We start from the raw sequence: 23089 nt of genomic DNA, 5'->3' as shown, positions 1-23089 counted from the left end.
GTACATACACAATTTAGGAGGACATTAGGGAGACTATGTAACCAGTTAGATTTATGAAGTTAAAAGCTGATTTTAACTTCCTAACTCTTTTAAATATCAACCCCAATATTAATAAATAATAGATTTAATGCAATAAAATAACAAAATCATTGTAGTATTTCTTTTCTTTTTTAATTTTATTTTTATTGAAATTTAACAAAAATTTTTACAGAACAAATGTTCATAGAATACAGATACTAGAAATATCCATCTTGACAAAAAGGGTACAAACACCACAAATTATATATATCTGTCATAGTTATAAGTAATAGGGGAGTCCAATGTACAATGAGCAGTCAAAAAGGAAATATATATATATTTTTATCCTAAATAACATTGCATTATAGAGTGTGGTTCCTGATTATTCTCAAAATACCGAAACCTGTGGTATATTTCAGGAATGTGAATCTAAGTATACACGTAGTTGTGCTAGGTCCAGAAAAATATATCTGGACTCTCGATATATTACAATACATTTACACGGGAAACACAGTATAAATTTTGTGCCCCTAGTAATGACTTCAGATCTCATTTGTAGAAATTTCCTTCTTCTATCTTGAGTAACTTTGGTTACATTGGGTAAACCCAAATTCTATAACCATGAAATAAATGACCTTGATTTCAAAGAAAATTTCTTAATACTGCATCCCTCTCTGTGATAAACACAAAGGAGACTAGCAAAGTTTCCCTTGTTTCAATAACTGTATCTAAAGTCAAATCCAGTAATACAGTAATATTCACTGGTTCTTCTTGCCCTCCTTGCTGTTGTTGATAATTTCCTTCCTTCCTCTCTTTAGACCTCGGTAGGTAATATATTTTAGAAATGGCTGGTATCCCCTCCTCAGGAAAATTCAAAATGTCCTTGAGGTAACTTTTAAACATATCCTGAGGAGATACTGCCTTCATCTTCGGAAAATTAAGTATCCTCAGGTTTGCTCTTCTACTATCATTTTCCATTCTCTCCAATCTATTAAAGCAAATACTTTCAGATTTTACCAAATTATTTTGCACTTCTTCAATGCCTTTAATTTTTTGATCATTCACTTCCACTTTATTTTCCAAAGTTAGTATTTTTGCATCGATATTCTTAGTGTGTTGTAGATTTTCTTTCAAACTCGTCAATGATTTTATAGAGCTGTCCATCGAAACAAACATCTTCCATATAATGTCAATGGTTATTTCTTGAGGTTTAACTAAGGGTAAAGTACAAACAACATGTATCTCCAGTTCACTTCTCCCTGTAACCACAGGATCTCCAGCCTTACCGTCCTTCAGTTGTTCCTTGGCCTCCATGCCCCCGGAGCCTTGAATAGCTTGGCTCTCCGAAAGAGATGCTTTACTCATGTCCTTTCTTGGGGCAGTTGTTCTCAGTGGAGCCGTTTTCCCTTCCAGCCACTCGACTGTGACAACTCCTGACAGGCTGAAGATTTCAGATGGTGGTTCCTTCATCTGGGGTCCTGATGTCTGTTCAGCATCAGGCATTCCCGTGGTTCCTCCCACCGGCAAGTTTCTCAAAGAACCAGTGAACAAAGACTCAATTCACGGCTGTCTCACATCCAGATTTGGGGTTGAGGTAACAGATGATTTCAATTTTGCCTTTCTTTTTGTGTGAGGCATGATTAGAGGAAATACGTTGTAAGAAAATCTTGAGAAAAAGGCAAACTATCAGGAGACCGCAGAGCGAGTTTGTTCGGGTCCTCTCTATTCGGCAGCCATCTTGGACTCCCTCCAGCATTATAATATTTCTTAGATTTTATTCTACACATTTTCATCTCCTGTTCTCCAGTATCAGATTTCCATTGTTTCCTTTCTGAAGCTTTTCAGCATTCTGTTCTATTCTTTATTACACCATATATATAACTTTGGGGTTCAACAGTTCCACCTTTATCCTTTTTCTTCTAGCCCAATCAGAACCAGCACTAGGATTCTGGTGCCATGAATCTGCATTCCCAACCATCCAGGGAATTTTCCCCATTTTAAAAGACCATCCCCAGTGCTCCTAGTCTGGTCATCACAGCTTGTAGCCATGCACTTGGGCTTCTTCTGGAACCCTGTTTCATAGTTTCTAAATCCAGCCACCAAGTGTCACCTTTAATGATGACTGGGACTCCCTTACTGAATGTTGCCTCTGCAAGTATGTCTGTGTATTTCCCTCCCCCTTTTCCATTTCAAGCTGATTTTTGTATTTTACAACATTGGCTAATAATTTGGTGCTGGGGGACTCTCAGGAGGGAGACAAAGTTGACAATTTGCCCATAAGAAATACATGGGAGACAAGTACAGTATATCATACCTAGAAAGTAAAACTTTCTACTGGTATTCTTTCTTTAGCCATAAATCTGTTCATTCCTTTTTTATTTTTAGTACTTTTTTCTTTTTATAGTTTGTTCCACTTTTCTTCTTCCTTTCTTCTACCTGTGCCTTTTTTGCCCACTCTGTTAATCTTTTCTTTTTTTTTTTTTGTTCTCTAAGTTGCATCTATTTTCATCCTGTTTCCCACCTCCCTTTTCTATTTTTCATTTCCCTGTTCCCATTCTTACTTTTCCTTTAGTCTTTCCTTAAGTTTCTCCCTTTTCCTCTCCTTTTTCCTCTCTCCCCTTGCTGGATTACTGCTTCCTGGAAGCCTAATATCCAGCAGGATGGGTTCTTCTGATCTGACTATGCGTGACAGGTTCCCTCAAATGCCACTGCACTTCCTTTCTCTCATGAGTGGCAAGACAGATTCCAACGAGGATGTCTAAGGCTCGCTGTCTGCTCTTACTCCAGTTTGGGCTGCCAACTCATGAGGGAATTTCATACTACCAAGTGGGAGAGTAGGAGATAGGGTCTTGGTATAGAACTGGTACTAATGGTATCCATGATTAAATATTATATATATGTTCTGACTGATTACAATTTTTTGAGACGTAAATGACAAGATTTTTTTTTTTTGTCAAGGCCACGTTTAAAGTTAAAGGCTTCTGTTTTTAAGGAAAGAGAAATGAAGAGGAAAGTCAAGGAGGCATCTTACACAGAAAGGGAGCATGAGAAAAAGTTAAGAAGTCATGAGTTCACAGGAGAGGGGTGGGGAAGGCATTGCATAGGAGTCATCTAGAAATGTACATGAGGGGAACAGTAATAAACAATGAAACTTCTGCCATATAAAATAACTAAAAATATATTGCAATAACAATTTAATTAGAAACAGTTGAAGATGCATCTTATATATATATATATATATATATCATCAATTTGACAGTGCTATAATGCACAGATTAACAAAACTAAAAAAAAAACCCATTTATAAATATACGAAAAAATTCCAAGTTATGAATATGTTAGATGACTGGTATGTGAAGTGAATTGATTCAATTTAGCTTTAGTTAAAAGAAAAACATAATATAATGGAAGAAGCAGAGACTCACTGTATCTTGCTGTCTGCTATCTTTCCCTGATACGATCAAGAAGTAGTTCCATGCCAACAGCAACAAAAGGGCTAGTGGTATCATGTAGAGTTCGAAGTTCCAAACTACAAAAAGAAAAAGCTAGAGAAGATAGAAGACAAAAAAGGAGAAAGAAAATTCAACTTTTAGTTTTTATTTCTAGCAAATGTGATTCTTGTGCAAGGTGCCAACTCAACTGTAGATCCTCCAGTTATCCATAGCATTCACAGTATGAGCACCAGCAATGCAAGGTTCCTTATACTGAACTACTTATGAACCTCCACCTGGTTACAGAAGAATCTCCTCAAATAAGTAAGAGGCACATTGCACTTCTATATCTGTTAGGTCCTGAACCCTTCTCTGCTGTCAAGTAATTCCAATGTGAATTATCTGTAAATGAGGATTTGAATGATTTCAATACTCTGTTTGAGATCACTAATTCTTTACATTTAGGACATCAAATAACTTTAGTGATGGTAATAACTCAACCACTACTATCCTGGGTTAGCTTTTAATCTGTGATTTCAAGGTAATAGACTAAGGCTGAAGAAATCCACTAAGCCACTAGGCCCTAGTGGCTTAGTGGCTTAGTGGCTTAGTGGCTTAGTGGCTTAGTGCCAGTTAAAACGTTAAATATGAGAAACTACAATACCATAGACAAGTCACTTCATCCTCCATTGCTTCAGGTACAAATTTAGAGGCTCATTCACTAAGCTGTGGTATTTTTCCCCAAGGGAAAAACCACACTGATTACAGCCTTTTCTAATGCAATCTCAACTTTTAACATATTCAGAAAATCACACTAACAATAACTGCCTACAGTTGTAGTATTTGTCCAACACAACTTCAGAGAGGGTCAAGAGTTCCTTGCTCCTGGAGATGAGGGGGCCTCCTGATCCCAGCCGGGCTCACATTCTTATTTTCTCCAAGGGAAAAATACTACAGGAGTCACAAAGTCGCATTAATTGGCCCTGCTGCTTTGTGATTCCCGCAGTATTTTTCCTTGTGGTTAAATACTGTAGGAAAAAATAAAACGGAAGGTAAATGTCCTCAAACATTGTGTGATAGGAGCCCTGGGGACAGTGGGGCCACCATCGCTTAAAGAGGCTAATGGCCCTGAGTAAGTTCCCCCCCCAAAATACTCTAAAATCCCTTACTCACCCTCAGGGCCCTGGTAATCCATTGAGGGCCCGGAGTGCCCCTACATTCCAGGCCTAGCAGCTGCCATTTTTCAAAATGGCGCTAATGGAGGCCCCCACTGGGCTAATTTTGTGAGTAAAGGCAGGTTCAGGGGTGAGGGTCCCGGCCTTCAGTGCCTGGATTTCTTGATTGAAGGGGAGAATTAGGGGATTGGGGCTGGGGGCTGGGGCCTGATGTCGATTTATATAATTTATATTTTTTTATATTTTGACAATAGGCTGGCTCAAGAGGTAGAAGGGGAGCAAGGGGAATGGAGATCTATGGATATTTCTGAGGTTTTTGACAACATTCAGGGGGGCTTACTTGGGGTCATCGACTCCTTTAAGACATGACCCCAGGAACATTGGGACATGTGCTAATGTCTCTATGTTCCTGGGGGAAGTGAGCTGTAACTCTTGAGTTGTAGCTAAGTTCAAATCAAATAATGCAGCTTGTAATTTTTTTTTGGTAAGCTGTGTTATTTGATGTGCATCATTTAGGGTATTTACCATTTAAATATGTGTGGTGCCAGTGCCAGATTAATCCAAAGTATTTGAAATATTTTGCAATATCCCTGCATTGGGCCATTTACCACGCAAAAAACAGCATTTATTTTGCAGTATATAGCCTAATGCAGCTCAGTGAATGAACCGGAACCCCTCAGATGGTAAGCCCTATGGTACAGGGAAATATCTAGTGTACTTGAATGGGCTACCAATGAAAAGGTGTGAGCTATATAAACAAAAATACATAAATAACAATTAGAATACGCCACATACTTTAGAGTTCGATGTTGAACGCAGAAAAGACAAACAGGGTGTACACTGGACTGTTCTGGGGCATGTTTTTTTTTGGAACAAGTAGTGAAGGAGGTCTATGCTATCAGATCCCATATTTCCAGGATCTCTGCAATTCAGCACCTTCTAAATATGTGGCAAATGCTTGATAAATTGTGCTGACTGCATATGAGGCACGAAGCTCAATGGCTCAGATTTTGCTAGATGTTACTATATCTAATTTGTGTCTAAATAAAGAAACTGATTTTGTATTGTAGAACAGATGATTTTAATTTTCCTTCTCTAGTAAAATTACTGATATGAAAGACAAAAAATAAATGCGCACAGAATCACAAGGAGCTAAAGGTATATTCAGGATCAGCCCAGCTTATTTCTTTTGCTGATTAACATTTCATTCTTATTTACTACTTAGGATCTTCATTTTACTTTTCTAACAATTTCAAGTGAACCAATAAATCATGCAAATTCCAAGTCTACAACTGAAAGACCCTTCTGTAAAATTCAGTGAAGATTTGTACTGTTTTGGATAACAGCCTTACGAATTCTGGTAGCTAAGGGGGTTTATTACAAAATTTAGTAATAAGACATGGAAGGGAGCCTGCATGTTGGATTATGTATTGGTCCTGTAAGAATAAAAGTTGAAGATAACAAAACTGTAAATAGCCTACCAGTGGAGAAGGTGGAGGCTATAACAGTATAAGTATTATAAAGTATTACTGATAATATTCAATCTCATATTCAATATCATTCATTCCAGTAACACCAGTTAGGCGTGACACTACAACCATACACACCTCAGCGAACACTAAGATCTCAAATGAAAGGACTATTGACTGTTCCCACAATATGGAGCACACATCTGACGCAAATAAGAGATGGTGGGGAAGATTTTCAAAAGAGCGCGTGGGCATACATGTGCACACGCAACCCGGCACGCACACATGTACGCCCGATTTTATAACTTGCGTGCGCAGGTGCGCCCAAGTTATAAAATCGGGGGTCGGTGCATGCAAGGGGTGCACAATTGTGCACCTTGCACATGTTGAGCTGCACTGCCTTCCCCCATTTCCTACCTCCCCCGCCCTTCCCCCCCTACCTTTTTGGTGGTTTTTTTCATGTTCTAAAACTTACTTCAGCCCTGGGGCTAAAGTAAGTTGCACGTGCCGAGATCCCCAGCACAGTGGCAAATGGCCGCTGTGCCGGGAGCCTCTGACCCCACCCAGTCCTATCCCCGGTCCGCCCCCGCCCTGCCCCTCCCCCCTCCACCCCTTTTTGAAAGCCCCAGGACTTAGACGCGTCCCGGGGCTTTACGTGCGTTGCGGGGCCCTTTTAAAATAGGCACGGCACGCGAAGTTCCAGTTACGCATGTAAATCCTCCGAATTTACGCGCGTAACGTTTTGAAAATCTGGCCCAGTGTGATTTCCATAGTGGGTCCAAAGCTTTGGAATTCTCTGCCTGAGACATTCCATATGTTACCAGAGAGAAAGAGATTTAAATGTGAACTAAAAACCTGGCCAATCCAAAATGTATACAAATTAATTTAAAAACATCAGAATGCAGACAGCCACAAAGATAAGAAGGACAAAAAATAATCATCGAATCATGAAGAATAAATCTAACAAGAGAATGTAGGATTCTCAATGCAACACACTGACTAAGATGTGAAACTTATATTATTTTAATTTTCTGTACTCCTCACTTTGGGGTACATTTTAAAAAATAGAGCGCACGCGTACTTTGGTTCGCGCACCAAGGGCAAACAAATATATGCTGGATTTTATAAGATACGTGCGTATCCGTGCATATCTTATAAAATCCGGGGTCGGCGCGTGCAAGAGGGTGCACATTTGTGCACCTCACGCGCGCCGAGCCCTGCGCGTGCGGCCCGTTCCCTCCACCCCCCCGCACCTTCCCCTCCCTTCCCCAACCTAAACCAGCCCCCTGGCCCTATCTAAATCCCCCCCTACCGTTACTGTAAAAGTTACGCCTGCCTCTGGCAGGCGTAACTCGTGCGCGCCAACGGACTGCTGGCGCGCCATCTCCCGACCCGGGGGCTGTTCCGGAGGCCTCGGCCGCACCCCCGGAACGCCCCAGGGCCGGCACCACGCCCCCGACATGCCCCCCGGAACACCCTGAACGTCGCGCCGCCCACCCAACACACCCCGACACGCCCCCCTAGCGAAGCCCCGGGACTTACGCGCGTCCCGGGGCTTGCGTGCGCCGCCGAGCCTATGCAAAATAGGCTCGGCGCACGCAGGGGCGTTTTAAAAGGGTTACGCGCGTAACCCTTTTAAAATCAACCCCTTTATGTACTAGATCATTAATTAATATGAAATAGAAAATGTCGCTTAACAGATGTTAATGCCTGACTATGAATACTGCCTCTATAACCAATTATTGTTTGTTTGTTGATTTAGAGCCATGAATGTCACTATTGTAAACAGTTGAGCTCTCTACATGGAACGATGGTATATAAAATATCTGAATAAATAAATAAATAAATAGAGATATGCCATACTGAGTCTGACAAGGTCCATTGAGGCCAGCATCCTGTCTCCAACGGTGGCTCATACAGATCACGATTACACAGCAGATCCCAAAAAGCAAAGCTGTCTCTTGTTACTCATACCCAGAGAGAGCAATGGCTTTCTCTAGTCTACCTGGCTAATAATGTTCCTTGGATTTTTTTCACTGGGAACTTATCTAAATCTCTTTTAAACCCTGCTATGTTAATTGCTTTGATCATGTCTTCTGGCAACAAATTCCACAGTTTGATTGTGCACGGAATGAAAAAGTATTTTCTATGATTTGTTTTACATATGTGATTGTTAGTTTCATGGAGTGTCCCCTTGTTTTAATATTATTTGAAAGGGTAAATAATTGTCCTTTATTTATCTGTTCAACCCCATTCATGATTTTATAAAGTTCTAATGTCTCCCCTCTCAGCAGTCTCTTTTCCAAGCTGAAGAGACCTAACTTGAGAAACCTTTCGTCATAGGAAAGCTTTTCCATCCCCTTTATCCATAGGTATCAGAACAGGAGGGAGTAGGGGTGTGCTAGGGAAAAGCCCCCCCCCCCAAACAATTTCCACCAGCAATGGAAGAAAGTGGCACATTATGTCCTTCCTGCACTCCTCCCCAGCACTGCTGCGATCCACTCATTCACCCTCTCAAAGAATCAGAGGATTATGGTCTTGCAGTGTTTCAGGCCATTTTCTTCTTCTTGGCTGCCAGCATCTGAATGAGTGCCAACAGCCAAGGAGAAGGAAGCAGCCCACGTGGCAAGGCTGTGATCCTCCGAAAACAGATCTGACTGGGCTACTGCAGACCCCATCCCACAGCAACCAAAGAAGAAGACCAGGCTGCAGTGGAGCCTATCTCACAGTGACCAAAGAAGCCCAGGCCACTGTGGAGCCCATCTTGTGGCAGCTGAAAATGAGGCCCTGAGAGAGTGCCTTCCTGCCTGCATGTGTGTGTGTGAGAGTGCCTGCCTGTGTGTGTGTATGAGAGAGTACCTTCCTGCCTGCCTGTGTGTGTGAGAGTATGCCTTCCTGCACGTGTGTGAGAGTGCATTATTTATTTATTAAAATTAATTTCTAACCCTGACTCATAGCAGAGGTTTGAGGTGGGATAAAAAAGTACAACATGCACAATTAAAACAGAATAATGACAATACATACAAATTATATAAATAAACAACATATACGCCTGCATATTCTTAGAGGCGGTAACTTTCAAACTTGTGCACGTGTGCATTAGCAGATGCCCAGAAACAAAGCTATTTTATACGCATATGCATGCTCACTATAAAATAGCCTGGCCACGTACACGTGTGTGCACAATTTTCGCACCTAGGCACTGAAATCCCGATTCTATCATGTAAGTCAGGGTATTTTATAATGGGCGAGCGTCCACACCATTGCCAGTTTCATCAGTTTATCCACCAGTCCACCCATTTAACAGCTAGGTCCTCCAAAACCCCTGGTTTGATAGCCTGCAGTCCCCCCATCTACCCCAGACCCTTTAAACTAGGCAGAAATAGAAAATCTATTGTACTCTAGGGTTCTATCAAGCTAGGCTGAGATAACATAGTAGAAATCTCATCTTTGTGAGATTTTCCTCACTACAAATGACTTCAAATCTTCACTGAGATGTACTGTGCTGTTTGTATGTCTCACTCTGCATGTAAAAGAGGCTCCTAAACCCTAAACCACCACCAACACCTCACCTCAAGCTGTTAGCTGGCCCTCCTATAGAGATATAAATAGTCGGCAACTATGAAGGCCTTATAAAAATACTCTCTCTCTTTCTCTCTCTCTCTTACTCTTTCTCTTTCTCACTCAAAGCAAATGTGTTATGTCTATTTTGTAGGGATGTGAATCGTGTGATCGATCGTCTTAACGATCGATTTTGGCTGGGGGGTACAGGAAATCTGATCGTCATGGTTTTTTTGTTTAAAAAACGTCAAATCGTAAATCGGCGGGAAAACCGGCACACCAAAACAACTCTAAAACCCACCCCGACCCTTTAAAACAAATCCCCCAACCTCCCGAACCCCCCAAAATGTTTTAAATTACCTGGGGTCCAGTTGGGGGGGGGGGGCCCGGCGAGATCTCCCGCTCTCGGGCCATGGCTGCGTTAATAGACATGGCGCCGGTGGCCCTTTGCCCTTACCATTTGACAGGGCAAAGGTAGCGCCGGCGCCATTTTGGTTCCTGTCACCCGACGTCACGAGTGCAGGAGATCGCTCTCGGACCCCCGCTGGACCCCCAGGGACTTTGGCTAGCTTGAGGGGGCCTTCTGACCCCCACAAGACTTGCCAAAAGTCCAGCGGGGGTCCGGAAGTGACCTCCTGCACTCGGGCCGTATTGCCAATATTCAAAATGGTGCTGGTGCTAACTTTGCATTAGGCAGATCACGGCGGCCTGCCACACAGTGGCCCACAAGGAGGTTTTCCAGAATAGAACATAAGAACATGCCATACTGGGTCAGACCAAGGGTCCATCAAGCCCAGATTCCTGTTTCCAACAGTGGCCAATCCAGGCCATAAGAACCTGGCAAGTACCCAAAAACTAAGTCTATTCCATGTTACCGTTGCTAGTAATAGCGGTGGTTATTATCTAAGTCAACTTAATTAATAGCAGGTAATGGACTTCTCCTCCAAGAACGTATCCAATCCTTTTTTTAAACACAGCTATATTAACTGCACTAATCACATCTTCTGGCAACAAATTCCAGAGTTTAATTGTGCGCTGAGTGAAAAAGAACTTTCTATGATTAGTTTTAAATGTGCCACATGCTAACTTCATGGAGTGCCCCCTAGTCTTTCTATTATCCGAAAGAGTAAAAAACCGATTCACATCTACCCGTACTAGACCTCTCATGATTTTAAACACCACTATCATATCCCCCCTCAGCCGTCTCTTCTCCAAGCTGAAAAGTCCTAACCTCTTTAGTCTTTCCTCATAGGGGACCTGTTCCATTCCCTTTATCATTTTGGTTGCCCTTCTCTGTACCTTCTCCATCGCAATTATATCTTTTTTGAGATGCGGCGACCAGAATTGTACACAGTATTCAAGGTGCGGTCTCACCATGGAGCGACACTGAGGCATTATGACATTTTCCGTTTTATTCACCATTCCCTGTCTAATAATTCCTAACATTCTGTTGGTTTTTTGACTGCCACAGCACACTAAACTGATTTCAATGTGTTATCCACTATGACACCTAGATCTCTTTCTTGGGTTGTAGCACCTAATATGGAACCTAACATTGTGTAACTATAGCATGGGTTATTTTTCCCTATATGCATCACCTTGCACTTGTCCACATTAAATGTTATCTGCCATTTTGATGCCCAATTTTCCAGCCTCAAAAGGTCTTCCTGCAATTTATCACAATCTGCTTGTGATTTAACTACTCTGAACAATTTTGTGTCATCTGCAAATTTGATTACCTCACTTGTCGTATTTCTTTCCAGATCATTTATAAATATATTGAAAAGTAAGGTTCCCAATACAGATCCTTGAGGCACTCCACTGCCCACTCCCTTCCACAGAGAAAATTGTCCATTTAATCCTACTCTCTGTTTCCTGTCTTTTAGCCAGTTTGTAATCCACGAAAGGACATCGCCACCTATCCCATGACTTTTTATTTTTCCTAGAAGCCTCTCATGAGGAACTTTGTCAGTAGTGGCTACCAACTCTATATTCAGGCAAAAATTCATCACTGGTTTTTAATCGGTGGCACTGTGAGACATAGAGTTTCTAACCTCATGGTATCAAGGCTTGAAGTCCTGTTGCTGTTTGGAGTGAGTCCAGCCTTGGAATCATTTTCTCTGAAGATGTCCACTTTCTAGGATCTTGACTCCCCTATCTCTGGAAAGGGGAGGGTGGTTCAGAGGTAGTTGTGAAAAGGGTCTGAAGCATGCTATTGTGATCTTTGGTGTGATATACTGCTTCCTTGACCTTATCTTTGAAGAGATTCCCTCCAGTACATAGCACATCTGCACGCCTTTCTTGCACATCCTCATGCAGGCCAGGTGCTTGCAGCTATGAAAGCCTGTATTCATTTATTGCCATTAAAGAGACTTTCCATGCCATCTCAAAAGCACTGCAGGCCAACTGTGCCAGATGCTTTTTATACCCCTCTCTTTTATGAATGAAGGAATGGAAATCACTTTGATATTTCTGAAGGAGATGGTCAGAGAATTTCTGTTTTTTTTCCCGGGTTGGAATCAGGTCATCAACCGAGTTACCATGCATGCCCAGAAGGATTTTTTTCCTAGAAAGCTCTAGAAAATTGTCCAATCAGCACCAAGTGATGATGATATCACCGCTCTGCATGACTGGTGATTTGTCTTTGAAGAAACATAGAATACTTCAGCAGGCAGCTATTCATCTTTCTATTACTATTTTACACCCTAGCTTCTTCCCCCCAGTGGAGACCTGCTGCTAGGTCAAGAAATAAGTACAAATGTAGTCAATAACAGTTGATGGCACACCTAATTCTGTATATAAAAACCAATATTCCCTTTCACTGTTAATGATAAAATGTTTTTTTTAGAACCTTATTAAAATTGGATTCTACTCTGAGGTCCATATTCAGCAGGGAAGGGGTGGGTAAGGTACAGTACCTGAGGAAAGCTATCCAGATAACTACTGAATCCTTTTATGCAATGTTTGCTTCAATAAGACAGTTCATTTTCATTATATTTAGTAGGTTCTATTCCTAAAGCAAAGGACAAAATTTTAACAAAATTAAAAAAAGAAAATCCCAATTTGCCTTAGCTTGATGTTTCTAACTTTTTTTTTTTAAAAGAAAATATTTTTTGTTTACTTATATTTTAAACATATCACAAAGAAGGAAACCTGTAGATCTTTATGGCTAGTATTAACTTCTCAAATTTCCCATAAGGCTCAGGGGTTCGACATCACTAAGGTGATACATAACAGTATTTGGGAACTCCAGTGCAGCACAATTTCATGCCTCAGAAAATCTCTGCCAAATTCAGAAAGGCTCTGGGAATGACCAAATGGCTGTATTGCAAACTAAGAAAATCACATTTTTCAAATGATGTTGTTTCTGAAAACTGCTTCCAGAACCGGGCCTTAATGTAATGGATATCAAAGGAGAGGAAAGGCACAGAAGCTTTGTTGACAAATGAAATTCAGTAGACCAGCTGACAGAGGATGGCATGAGGAGGCCGAGATGATTTTTAATTCAAATTGCTGACACATAGCTGAAAAGTTCAGAACAGTAAAGATAAATTCATACATAAACATTCTCCCTTCTCTTCCAGCAACTAGTAATGTTGAAATGTAATTCCAGTTGGAGAAGATATACAGGTTTTAAATTATCTTCAACAGCAGAACAAACACAATGCTCATCATGCTTATTAAATCCTACAAATCAAGAACTGTTAAAAAAAAATCAACCTTACACTCTTACAGGTCTCAAGTTGCACAATTCCTAATCTCATGCACTTTGAATACAGCCATGAAATCAATCACCCATGCCACTCAACACACATTACTATACAATGGAATCCTCCACGTTTTTGAGAATGTCAAATCACAGTAGGTTGCTGCATTTTTTTAAACTAAACCTAATGAAGATGAGATGATTTTAAAGTTGTATTTTCCAGACACAAAGGTAAATGAACTCACACAGAAGCACTGTCACAGGCTGAAAGCACGTAGAATCTGACTATACTTCATGAGAATGCACAACTAAAGTTATCTACAGTATTAAACTCCCCCTTCTCATTTTGTTCAAAATCCAAAGATTAGCAGAGCTGAATCACAATAATACATTTTTATGCTTGTGAATCAAATTGCATCAATATAGGCATCAACAGTAACACTACTAGCTGAACAGCTCCTTTTTTACAAATCACACTCTTGTAGATATAGGGTAACACACTTTGAAAGTCATTTAAGTTATAAAACTGCAGGATGCACTTAATAGTTCATAAGATGCTAACCAACACGGTACACAAATAAAATAAGTAAGTGGCCAGGCAACAATGGCAGTTTTGAATACTTGATTTCCCCAGTTAAAGAATCAGATTACCATTGTCAGAATTCATAACATAAAAAGAGTATACAGTAGTGTTGGTGCTGGAAAGGTAATTAATGGGTCTGTAGGGACTGGGAGACAAATTAGAGACCTCTGCGAGATTTTTTTGCAACCCTTAGGGAGATGTGCTGGCTTGTTACGGCGGTTACTACCCCAAACCAAATGTGCCTGATACTTCACTTTCGATGCACATCCAGCATAGCTCTCTGCTCCAACGGCAGGGGAGAAGAAAAACTGATACTTCACGCATACCCAGCATAGCTTCAACGGCAGGGGAGAAGAAAAAAGGATTCACACTCACAAAGCGGGGAGTAGCTGGCTTGTTACGGCGGTTACTACCCCAAACCAAATGTGCCTGATACTTCACTTTAGATGCATATCCAGCATAGCTCTCTGCTTCAACGGCAGGGGAGAAGAAAAACAACCAATAAGGGCTGTATAACATAGTCTGGGTTAAAACAAATAAGCATGGGTGTAGCTTGCTTATTGCGGCGGTTACTACCCCTACTACCCCCTAACTAATCAAGCTTGATATTTCACTTGGATGCAGCTCCATCACTGCTCTCTACATTAATGGTGGGGGAGGAAGGGAAATAGAACCAAGAGCTAAAAGAAACAGATAAGTATGAGAGAAAAAATGTGTGAAGCTTGCTGGGCAGACTGGATGGGCCGTTTGGTCTTCTTCTGCCGTCATTTCTATGTTTCTATGTTTCTATGTAAAATGCAAAGCATGGCTTCCATTTTGGGGCTGCTGAACTATTTTATGTACTCTAAGCTGCAGATCTAATACAATTTGGCTTCCTCATATTTGACCTGTGGGTTAAAAATATTTAAATAAAAAAGAGGCCCCTAAGGTCAGGATTTCCTGCCGCAGGGCTAGGAAAACTTTTCTTCTTTCTTGGGTCATCTTGGATAGGTCAGGGAAGATTCTTACTGGCTGATCCATAAATAGGCTATTAGATTTTTTAAAGTATTTCTTCATGACTGTGCTCAAGTCACTGTCAGTCAAAAAGGTCTCCAGTAGTGTAGCTCTCTCCAAGATTTCATAATGTGAAGACTCCAAATAATCAGTGAGGTTTTCCAAATCCACAGCTTGTATTTGCACTTGAGGTCTTACGCCAGTTGATAGTAAATACACCTTATCCGGGGGGGGGGTGTCTGGTCTGAAGAAAATTCTTCATGGAACAGTTAGTTACTGCATTTCCCATATTTTTAACCAAATCCCATATTGATCCAAGCTATCCTGACCAGCCTTTGTTCCACCCTGCCCCTCCCCTTTTTCAGGGTCCAGCATTTACAAGCAAATAGGCATTACGCACGTGGCTGGGCTGTTTTGAAAATGTGCGCGGTGTGCTCAGGGCCCAGCCACGCGCGTAAGTGCCGATTTTTATGTGTGCGGCCGTTTTAAAATTCTGCTATTAACTAAATTGACTTAGAAAATAGCCACTGCTATTACTGGCATCAGTAGCATGGGATATACTTAGTTTTTGGGTACTTGCCAGGTACTTGTAGCCTGGATTGGCCACTCTTGGAAACAGGATGCTGGGCTTGATAGACCCTTGGTCTGACCCAGTATGGCGATTTCTTATGTTCTTACCACTTGACTGCAGTTTGACAATACTATAGAAACACTATTTACAGTTCCCAGGGGAAGGAACCCCAAAGACAGCACAACAGCAACACCTATGGTGGGATTCTTGGTACACCCTTATTAGGTTGAGGGTTGAAATGCATTCTACGGCTCCCACCCCACCCCAATGAGGACTTATAATAGACGTGATGTCAGGCTGGGGGCCCCACTGGAATTAGCTACTCTTAGATTAAGAATTCCAAACCTGGCTTTATTTTATTCATAGGTGAACACAAATGAAAACTAGCTTAAACACTGCAAGATATTAAGTAACTCACACATGCTTTATTAATAGCTTCATATTCAGGTACTGGGCTTCACAGATTCATAATCCAGTTCATGGTCTGGTCAGAGAGAAAATCAACACTTCATTTTCCTCGACACAGACAATTGAAGATTCAGGTACATGACTCATGAGTCTCCACCAGGTTCACTCAGCGTGGACCTCCTATGTTCTGAATTGATCTCAGCAATCACCTTTTGTGAGCCCTGAGTACCAAGCCAGTTCCCCAGGGAAGGATTTGCAGAGCTGGGCTTGGGCATCTGAGAAAGCCCTTTCTGCTTCCCCTTTGCATAGCCACCTTGTGGCTCAGAGGCAAGAGCTTTCTTTAGCACCTTGTCCCAGCATTGTGCCTGCTCAAGGGCAGTCTAAGCTGTTTATTGACGTGGTTGAGATATAGATGGAGAAGTAAGGAAATAACACAGGGAATAAAACTCTAAGTAGCTGTGAATGAAAGTTCAGGGCATCAAATCCCCAGATAGGGAAGATTCCAATTAAGTTATCAGATCAAGGGAACAGGAGAAAGCTACTGGGTCAAACAGGCAAAACAAAATGTAAAGCAATTAATTGTAAATATTTGATGGCAAGGGATATATTATGAGTTATGCATGACAAGCACAATTATTTATTCCCAGATGATGATGAAAATGAGTAACAAATATCAAACATGGTAATTTCCAAAGGAAAATGTAAATATAAGACACTATCGTAGCAATTTTAAGTGTACTTAATGTGGGTAAATGGGCTTTTGAAAATTGCTATGATAATAAGTTACATTTACATTTACCTCTGAAAATTAACCTGTGTTTCTATATCTCACGCAATACTATCAGGTTAAGAAGCTCCCTTCAAAATATGAGTCAACTCCAGTTTAGAGAACAAACAGGAGTTTACTGAAAGGCATATAAACAGAATGACTCATATTTCCTCTAGGTAAGAATATACAGCATAGGGATAATACATAGCCTGTGATCCTGTCCAGGACAGCAATACCAGTTACATTCATTCTACATACTAGACAATTAGACAAACTTTACAATACTCTACTATTAACAGAAACAGGTACACAGAAGCATAGGTATGAGCTTTCATGGGTCTCTTCAGATCAAACAGCTTAACTCATCTTGGCCTTTTAGCCATCAAACAGACAAGAACACTCCTCTGCCATTCCAGTATCAGGATCCTCAGGGGTGGGGCTAATTTACTCCATGGCTTTACATGCAAAGCACTTGCTTCAGACTAGGTAGGCCCCAGTTTGTGGTCAACTAGCTTAGTTTTGTCTTGACATATACTAACAAGACAATAAAACAAAGACTGTATAAAATTACTAAGATATCTACAGAGCAAACAAATTACTGTATTTTGCCCAGGTTTACTTTTCAGATATTTGCATCTGATAGAATCTCAGTGTATGGTTTATACAGATTATAAAACACTAGGGTATTCATTTCCATTTCAGGAATGAAATTATACCTCATAGACAAACATCTCCTGCTTCACATATTATAAAAAAATTGTATATCTAATGCTATGTATCCATTCTTTATCCAGACAATTATCAATTAATTGTCCATTATCTGCAGCATAGACGTGTCCAATATGTGGATCCAAAAACAGGATTTGGTTGCCTTAACTATTAAGCATTGCAGGCACTGCTTTTTTCACAGTTAACAGCTGGGTATGAAATTGTTCCTTATAAAGAAACTGAAGAGTTTTCCTAACTATAAGTGGCCATCAGAAAATGGTGAAATCTAAGAGAATGATAACTAGAAAACTTAGGGATGAAAGTGATCATGAAAGGTGATAGTGATAATGATGGGTGAGTGATGATACTGATGCTGATGATGGAGTGTGATAGTGAGGATATTGTTTGATAATGATGATGAGGGGTTATTGTGACCATAATGGTTGAAAGTGATGATGGTGGGTGAGTGATGATATTGGCTGATAATGATGATGAGGGATATGAGTGATGATGGAGGATGATAGTGATGATCATTTTTGATAGGGAAGATGAAGGGTAATATGATGATATTGGTTGATAGTGATGATATTGTTTGACAATAATGTTGAGGGGCGAGCGTGCTGAAGAATGGTAATGAAGATGAGGAGTGATAATGATGAGTGGTGATAGTGTCCATATTGGCTGATAGTGATGATGGTAGTGATAGGAATGAAGAATGATAATGATGATTAGGGGGTGACAGTTCTGGTGAGGGGTGAAAGTGATAATAAAGGATGACAGTGATATTTTAAATGTGGTCTTATTTTATGATATTATTAACTTTTGTTTTAAATATGTATACTTTTTTGCTATATTTATAATTGTATTTCTATTGTTAATTTTAATGGTTGTAAGTTTTACTATGCCTTGTGCAGATTCATTTTGGAGCAATAAAAGATAAATTTGAATAAGTAAATACACAAATAAATAAAATAAGAGTGATAAAGATGATGGTAGTGATTTTCTATGCAATGAACTTTGATTACAAGAAATCAAAGTTAAGCATACAAATTCCTTAAACGTACAAGGCATAGTAAAACTTACATCCATTAAATAAAAATAATTTGAACTCTTCAGGGTGGTAGGGAGCAAGATGTGGTTGCTGTAGCTGGTATTATGGGAATATAGACATAAAGAAAAGATAAGATACAAAATATAAGGGCTTGGCAGAAAACAACTGGAAATGAGAGGCCCTGGCCTGTGAACCTTAGGGAAAAAAAAACCCTGAGAAGGGATTTTGGCATAATCTCCTCTTTTACAATTTTTTTTTAATATTGTTCTACCATGAGTCTAATTCAGGGTTAATGAAAAAAAAAAATCTCCAAAATTTCTAAAGTCAGTCAATCTGAAGAAATCAAACTTTTTTTTTTTTGCATTTATTTTACCATAAAGTGCACCACTGTCATTGTTTCACATGCTGTATAAAGACAATGGATTATCTGATTGCAGTCTAGCATTTTAAGACTTGCAGGCACGTACTGGACGTTTATATCATCCCATCAATTGCTATCTTCGCTGAAGAGGAGTGAAAGATGTAGGCATTAAATGATCATTTGGCGTGACATGTAAGAACATCCCCTGTGTAGTACACTTCAAAAAAATAATTTAGGTTGGAATACTGAATATCCTACGCTTATTGTAAACTACATTATATTTTACTAGGAATCTCATCCAAACTGATTAACACCTTACTGTTCAGGAAAAAAAAGCACGACCTTTCAGACTAGCAGCTGTGGGTCATTAGCTCTCTAGTGATGAGATGTGTTTGATCTGTATTTTTCTTTCTAATTAAGACGTGAGATTTTCTATCTGACTGTCTCTTGAGTCAAGAGTGAAAAGTGGGATTTCTCTTTGCATATAAAGGCCATTTCCTGCAGAACAATGAATTATTTCAGGTTGCTTTCTATTTTCCTCCCCACACCTCCATAGCCTTGCATTTCATGATTTCATTTACAATGTATGCCATGTTTTTCACTAACACCTTCATAGAATAAGGCTCCTGCCATTAAGTCCAACCAGAGCTCCCCATCTCCCCACTTAACAGGGATTCAGTTTGTGACAGATGTTCTCCAAAAATAGGAGACAGAGAACATGGATTTCAACATCCTGTACAGACAAATCTGAAGTAATATGAAGTACCGCAGTATGAACAATACAGGGGTGACTTTTCAAAGATTTACATGACTAAAAATTAGCATATATAGAAACATGGGAATGATGGTAGAAAAGGACCACATGATCCACCCAGTCTGCCCAGAATGCTTATTCCAGTATCTGCTTCACTGTGCAGGTCACCCCCATGCTTATCAGTTTCCCAGACTGTAGAATTCAGGGTCCTTGGATGCTCTTTGAATCCAGTTTCCTTTAACCATTGCCATGAAAGCAGAGAGCAATGATGGAGCTGCATCAAAGGTATCAGGCTTAGTGATTAAGGGCAGTAAGAGCCGCATCAGCGAGTTACCCCCATGTTTATTTGTTCCCCAAATCATAAAAGTCAGGGTCCTCATTGGTTGCTGTCTGAATCCAATTCCCCTTTTCTTACTGCAGTTGAAGCAGAGATCAATGATGGAGTTGCATTAACAGTATTAAGGCTAATTTGTTAAGGGTAGCAAGCAATCACCACACCAGCAAGTTACCTACATGCACTCTTTTTTTTATTTCCAACCTCTAGCCCTTAGGCATCCACAGTGTTTATTCCATGCCCCTTTGAATTCCTTCACTGTTTTTGTCTTTACCACCTCTCCTGGAAATGCATTCCAGCATTCACTACCCTCTCTGTGAAGAAATATATCATGACATTGGTTCTGAGTTGTCCTCCCTGGAGTTTCATTTCATGACCCCTAGTTCTATTGATTTCTTTCCAACGGAAAAGGTTTGCCAGTCTGTACTCACATAATTGGTATTTTATAAAAGTCAAAAGTATGCACGTACTTTAGGTTTCATGCTGTTATTGATCTGATGCCAGATGGGCGGAGACATCAAATAGGAGTTAGCAATCTGTTAGAGATCTAGCTCCTATGGAAGGAGGAGTCAGCAATCTGCTATAGATCTACTTCTCAAGAAGGGAGGAGCTAGTAATCAGTTATAGATCTGGCTGCCAGGGAGACAGAGTTAACAATCTGTTAGCGATTACCCCACCAGGGAGGCGGAGTTAATGATGTGTTGTGGGATGGCTCCCACAGAGTGGCAGTCTGTTATGATACCGCTCTAGTAGTGTAAGTAATAAACACTTAATGGAAATTGGTGAATCCCTGGGCCAATGGCAGATGACAGCGCCCCCATGAGGATAACCTGAGAGGGACCACCGGCTAGGCTGGAGTATGGAGACAAACACAGATAGTTCTTTATTAGACAGGAAGTAGAACCACCAGAGGTGGCAGTAGTGAGCTGATGTGCCCGGCAGGGCTGAAATCCCTTCGATACTGGAATTGCGATTTCTGAGTTGCTGAGCTGTAGAGAGAGACTATAGATAGTGAGTAGATAGGGTATGCTGGATACATAACCAGTAGTAGATGATACACTCACAATTGTAGATATCTGCAATGGCTTCTATGCAACAGAGTCTTCAGTATATTCAGGAACAGGAGCCGTAGGCGAGTGCTGGTTCCTATATGCAGTCTGGAATGAGAACTCACAATATCTGTGTATGAGATGGCTTATGGAATAGAAGAGAATCTATAGATTGCAGATAGGAACCGGTACTCGTGGAGCGAGTACCGGTTCCTATCTGCAATCTATAATAGTAATGCACAAGATATAGATATATGATAGCTTCTGATATAGAAGAGAGTTGAGAAGGGATTTAGGAACATGGGCCCTCGTGGAGCGAGTACCGGTTCCTATCTGCAATCTATAATAATGACTCACAATCTCCGTACCTGCGATAACGTCTTAGACAGAAGGGAGTCTTAGGAACATAGGCCCTCATGGAGCGAGTACCGGTTCCTATTTGAAATAGAACTCACTGTGTTCACGTCTGTGATCGCTTCCAGGTATTAAGGAGTCTTCTGAGCATTCAGGGATGTAGGCCCTCGTGGAGCAAGTACCGGATCCCGTCTTAGCAATCTGAAATCAAGAAGAGATAGCGGGGTCCTCGAGGAGCGGGTACCCCTAGGTAAGGTGGTGGAGGCAGAGCAGCGGAGAAAGAATTCCCCTTGCTAACTCGATTCATAGTACATAAGAACATAAGAACATAAGGATATGCCGTACTGGGTCAGACCAAGGGTCCATCAAGCCCAGCATCCTGTTTCCAACAGTGGCCAATCCAGGCCATAGTAGCAAGTGGCCATCCAGGCCATAGTAGCAAGCAAAGATCTTTTAAGCTGGAAGCGAATGACGTCAGTACGGGAGGACGCCCCCGAGGTTCGCGCCCTTGCCGGTACAAACTCTGGAGTGCACGCCCTTACGTCATCAGGAACATGGCGGATCCGCAGCATCAGGCCAGCCCGGGGATTCCAGGAAGTACGGCGAGGAGAAGCCGTGGCAGCAACTGTCTGTCAGACCCGAAGGGAGTCGCCACTAAGGTAGAGAGGGTGGAGCGAGGGTGAGAACAGGCACGAACGCAACACCCCCTACCAGGTACCACTCCTCCACATGGGAGAACCTATCCTTTATCTATTCCTGAGACTGCAGCCATAACCCAATACATCAAGGAGAATCTGGAGTGGAGTTTCATCAGACCTTCAAACTCCCCAGCAGGGGCAGGATACTTCTTTGTTTTGAAAAAGGACAGATTGCTCTGGCCTTATATCGATTACTGAGGCCTGAATGCTATAAAAAAAAATGGATCGCTATCCTCCACCACTCATTTGGAACTGTTCAATCGATTGCAAGGAGCTTGGGTTTTCATTAACCTGGATCTCTGGGGGCATACAATCTAATCCGTATAAAATTTGGAGATGAGTGGAAAATGGCCTTTAACATGCAGAACGGCCATTACAAGTACCTAGTAATGCCATTTGGTCTTTGTAATGCCCCTGCAGTATTCCAGAATCTCATGATGATGTGTTTCGAGATCTCCAATACTGTTGTGTGGTCATTTACCTCAATGATATCCTTGTCTTCTCTCGAGATTTCCACTCCCATGTCTTCCTTGTTCTCCAATGCCTGCGAGAGAATAAATTATATGCCAAATTGGAGAAATGCAAGTTTAAAGCAGAGAGTTTGCCATTCCTTGGATATACTGTCTCCAGTCATGGCTTTCACATTGACCCCGAAAAGGTCTGCAGTATCCAGGAATGGCCCCAACCCACTGGACATCGCGCCCTACAGAGATTCTCAGGGTTCGCAAATTACTACCAACATTTTATACCACATTACTCCAGGATCGCAGCACCCCTCATGGCTCTTACCAGAAAGGGGGCCAACACAAGGACTTGGCCGCCAGAAGCAGTTAAGGCATTCCTCGACCTGAAGGACGCCTTTCTTTGGAAATTTTGTCTACACCACCCTGATCCATCTTGCCCATTCATCTTCAAAGTCGATGCCTCTGATTCTGGTGTCAGGGCCATCCTGAGTCAACACTCCAATACAGGGACCCTACACCCTTGCTCCTTCTATTCACGCAAATTCACTCCGGTGGTGAACAACTATAGTATTGGAGACAAGGAACTCTTGGCCATAAAACTGGCACTGGAAGAATGGCAGCAGTGGATAGAG

The 23089-nt window shown here is 41.2% G+C and overlaps 1 protein-coding gene across 4 annotated transcripts in view; it reads right to left on the bottom strand.

Moving 5' to 3' along the window:
* Positions 1 to 23089, bottom strand: part of MCTP1 (multiple C2 and transmembrane domain containing 1) — a 1134628-nt gene that overhangs the window by 158234 nt on the left and 953305 nt on the right. For all 4 annotated transcript variants that reach the window (XM_029573135.1, XM_029573151.1, XM_029573144.1 and 1 more), the window contains exon 15: positions 3444 to 3563. In XM_029573135.1, the coding sequence (XP_029428995.1) occupies positions 3444 to 3563 (120 nt within the window). The remainder of the gene's footprint in view (positions 1 to 3443; positions 3564 to 23089) is intronic.

This window comes from Rhinatrema bivittatum, chromosome 1 (genome assembly GCF_901001135.1).
Source record: "Rhinatrema bivittatum chromosome 1, aRhiBiv1.1, whole genome shotgun sequence".
Taxonomy (NCBI): domain Eukaryota; kingdom Metazoa; phylum Chordata; class Amphibia; order Gymnophiona; family Rhinatrematidae; genus Rhinatrema; species Rhinatrema bivittatum.
Note: the sequence above shows the minus strand (reverse complement) of the source record. Positions and strands in the feature narration are given on the sequence as shown.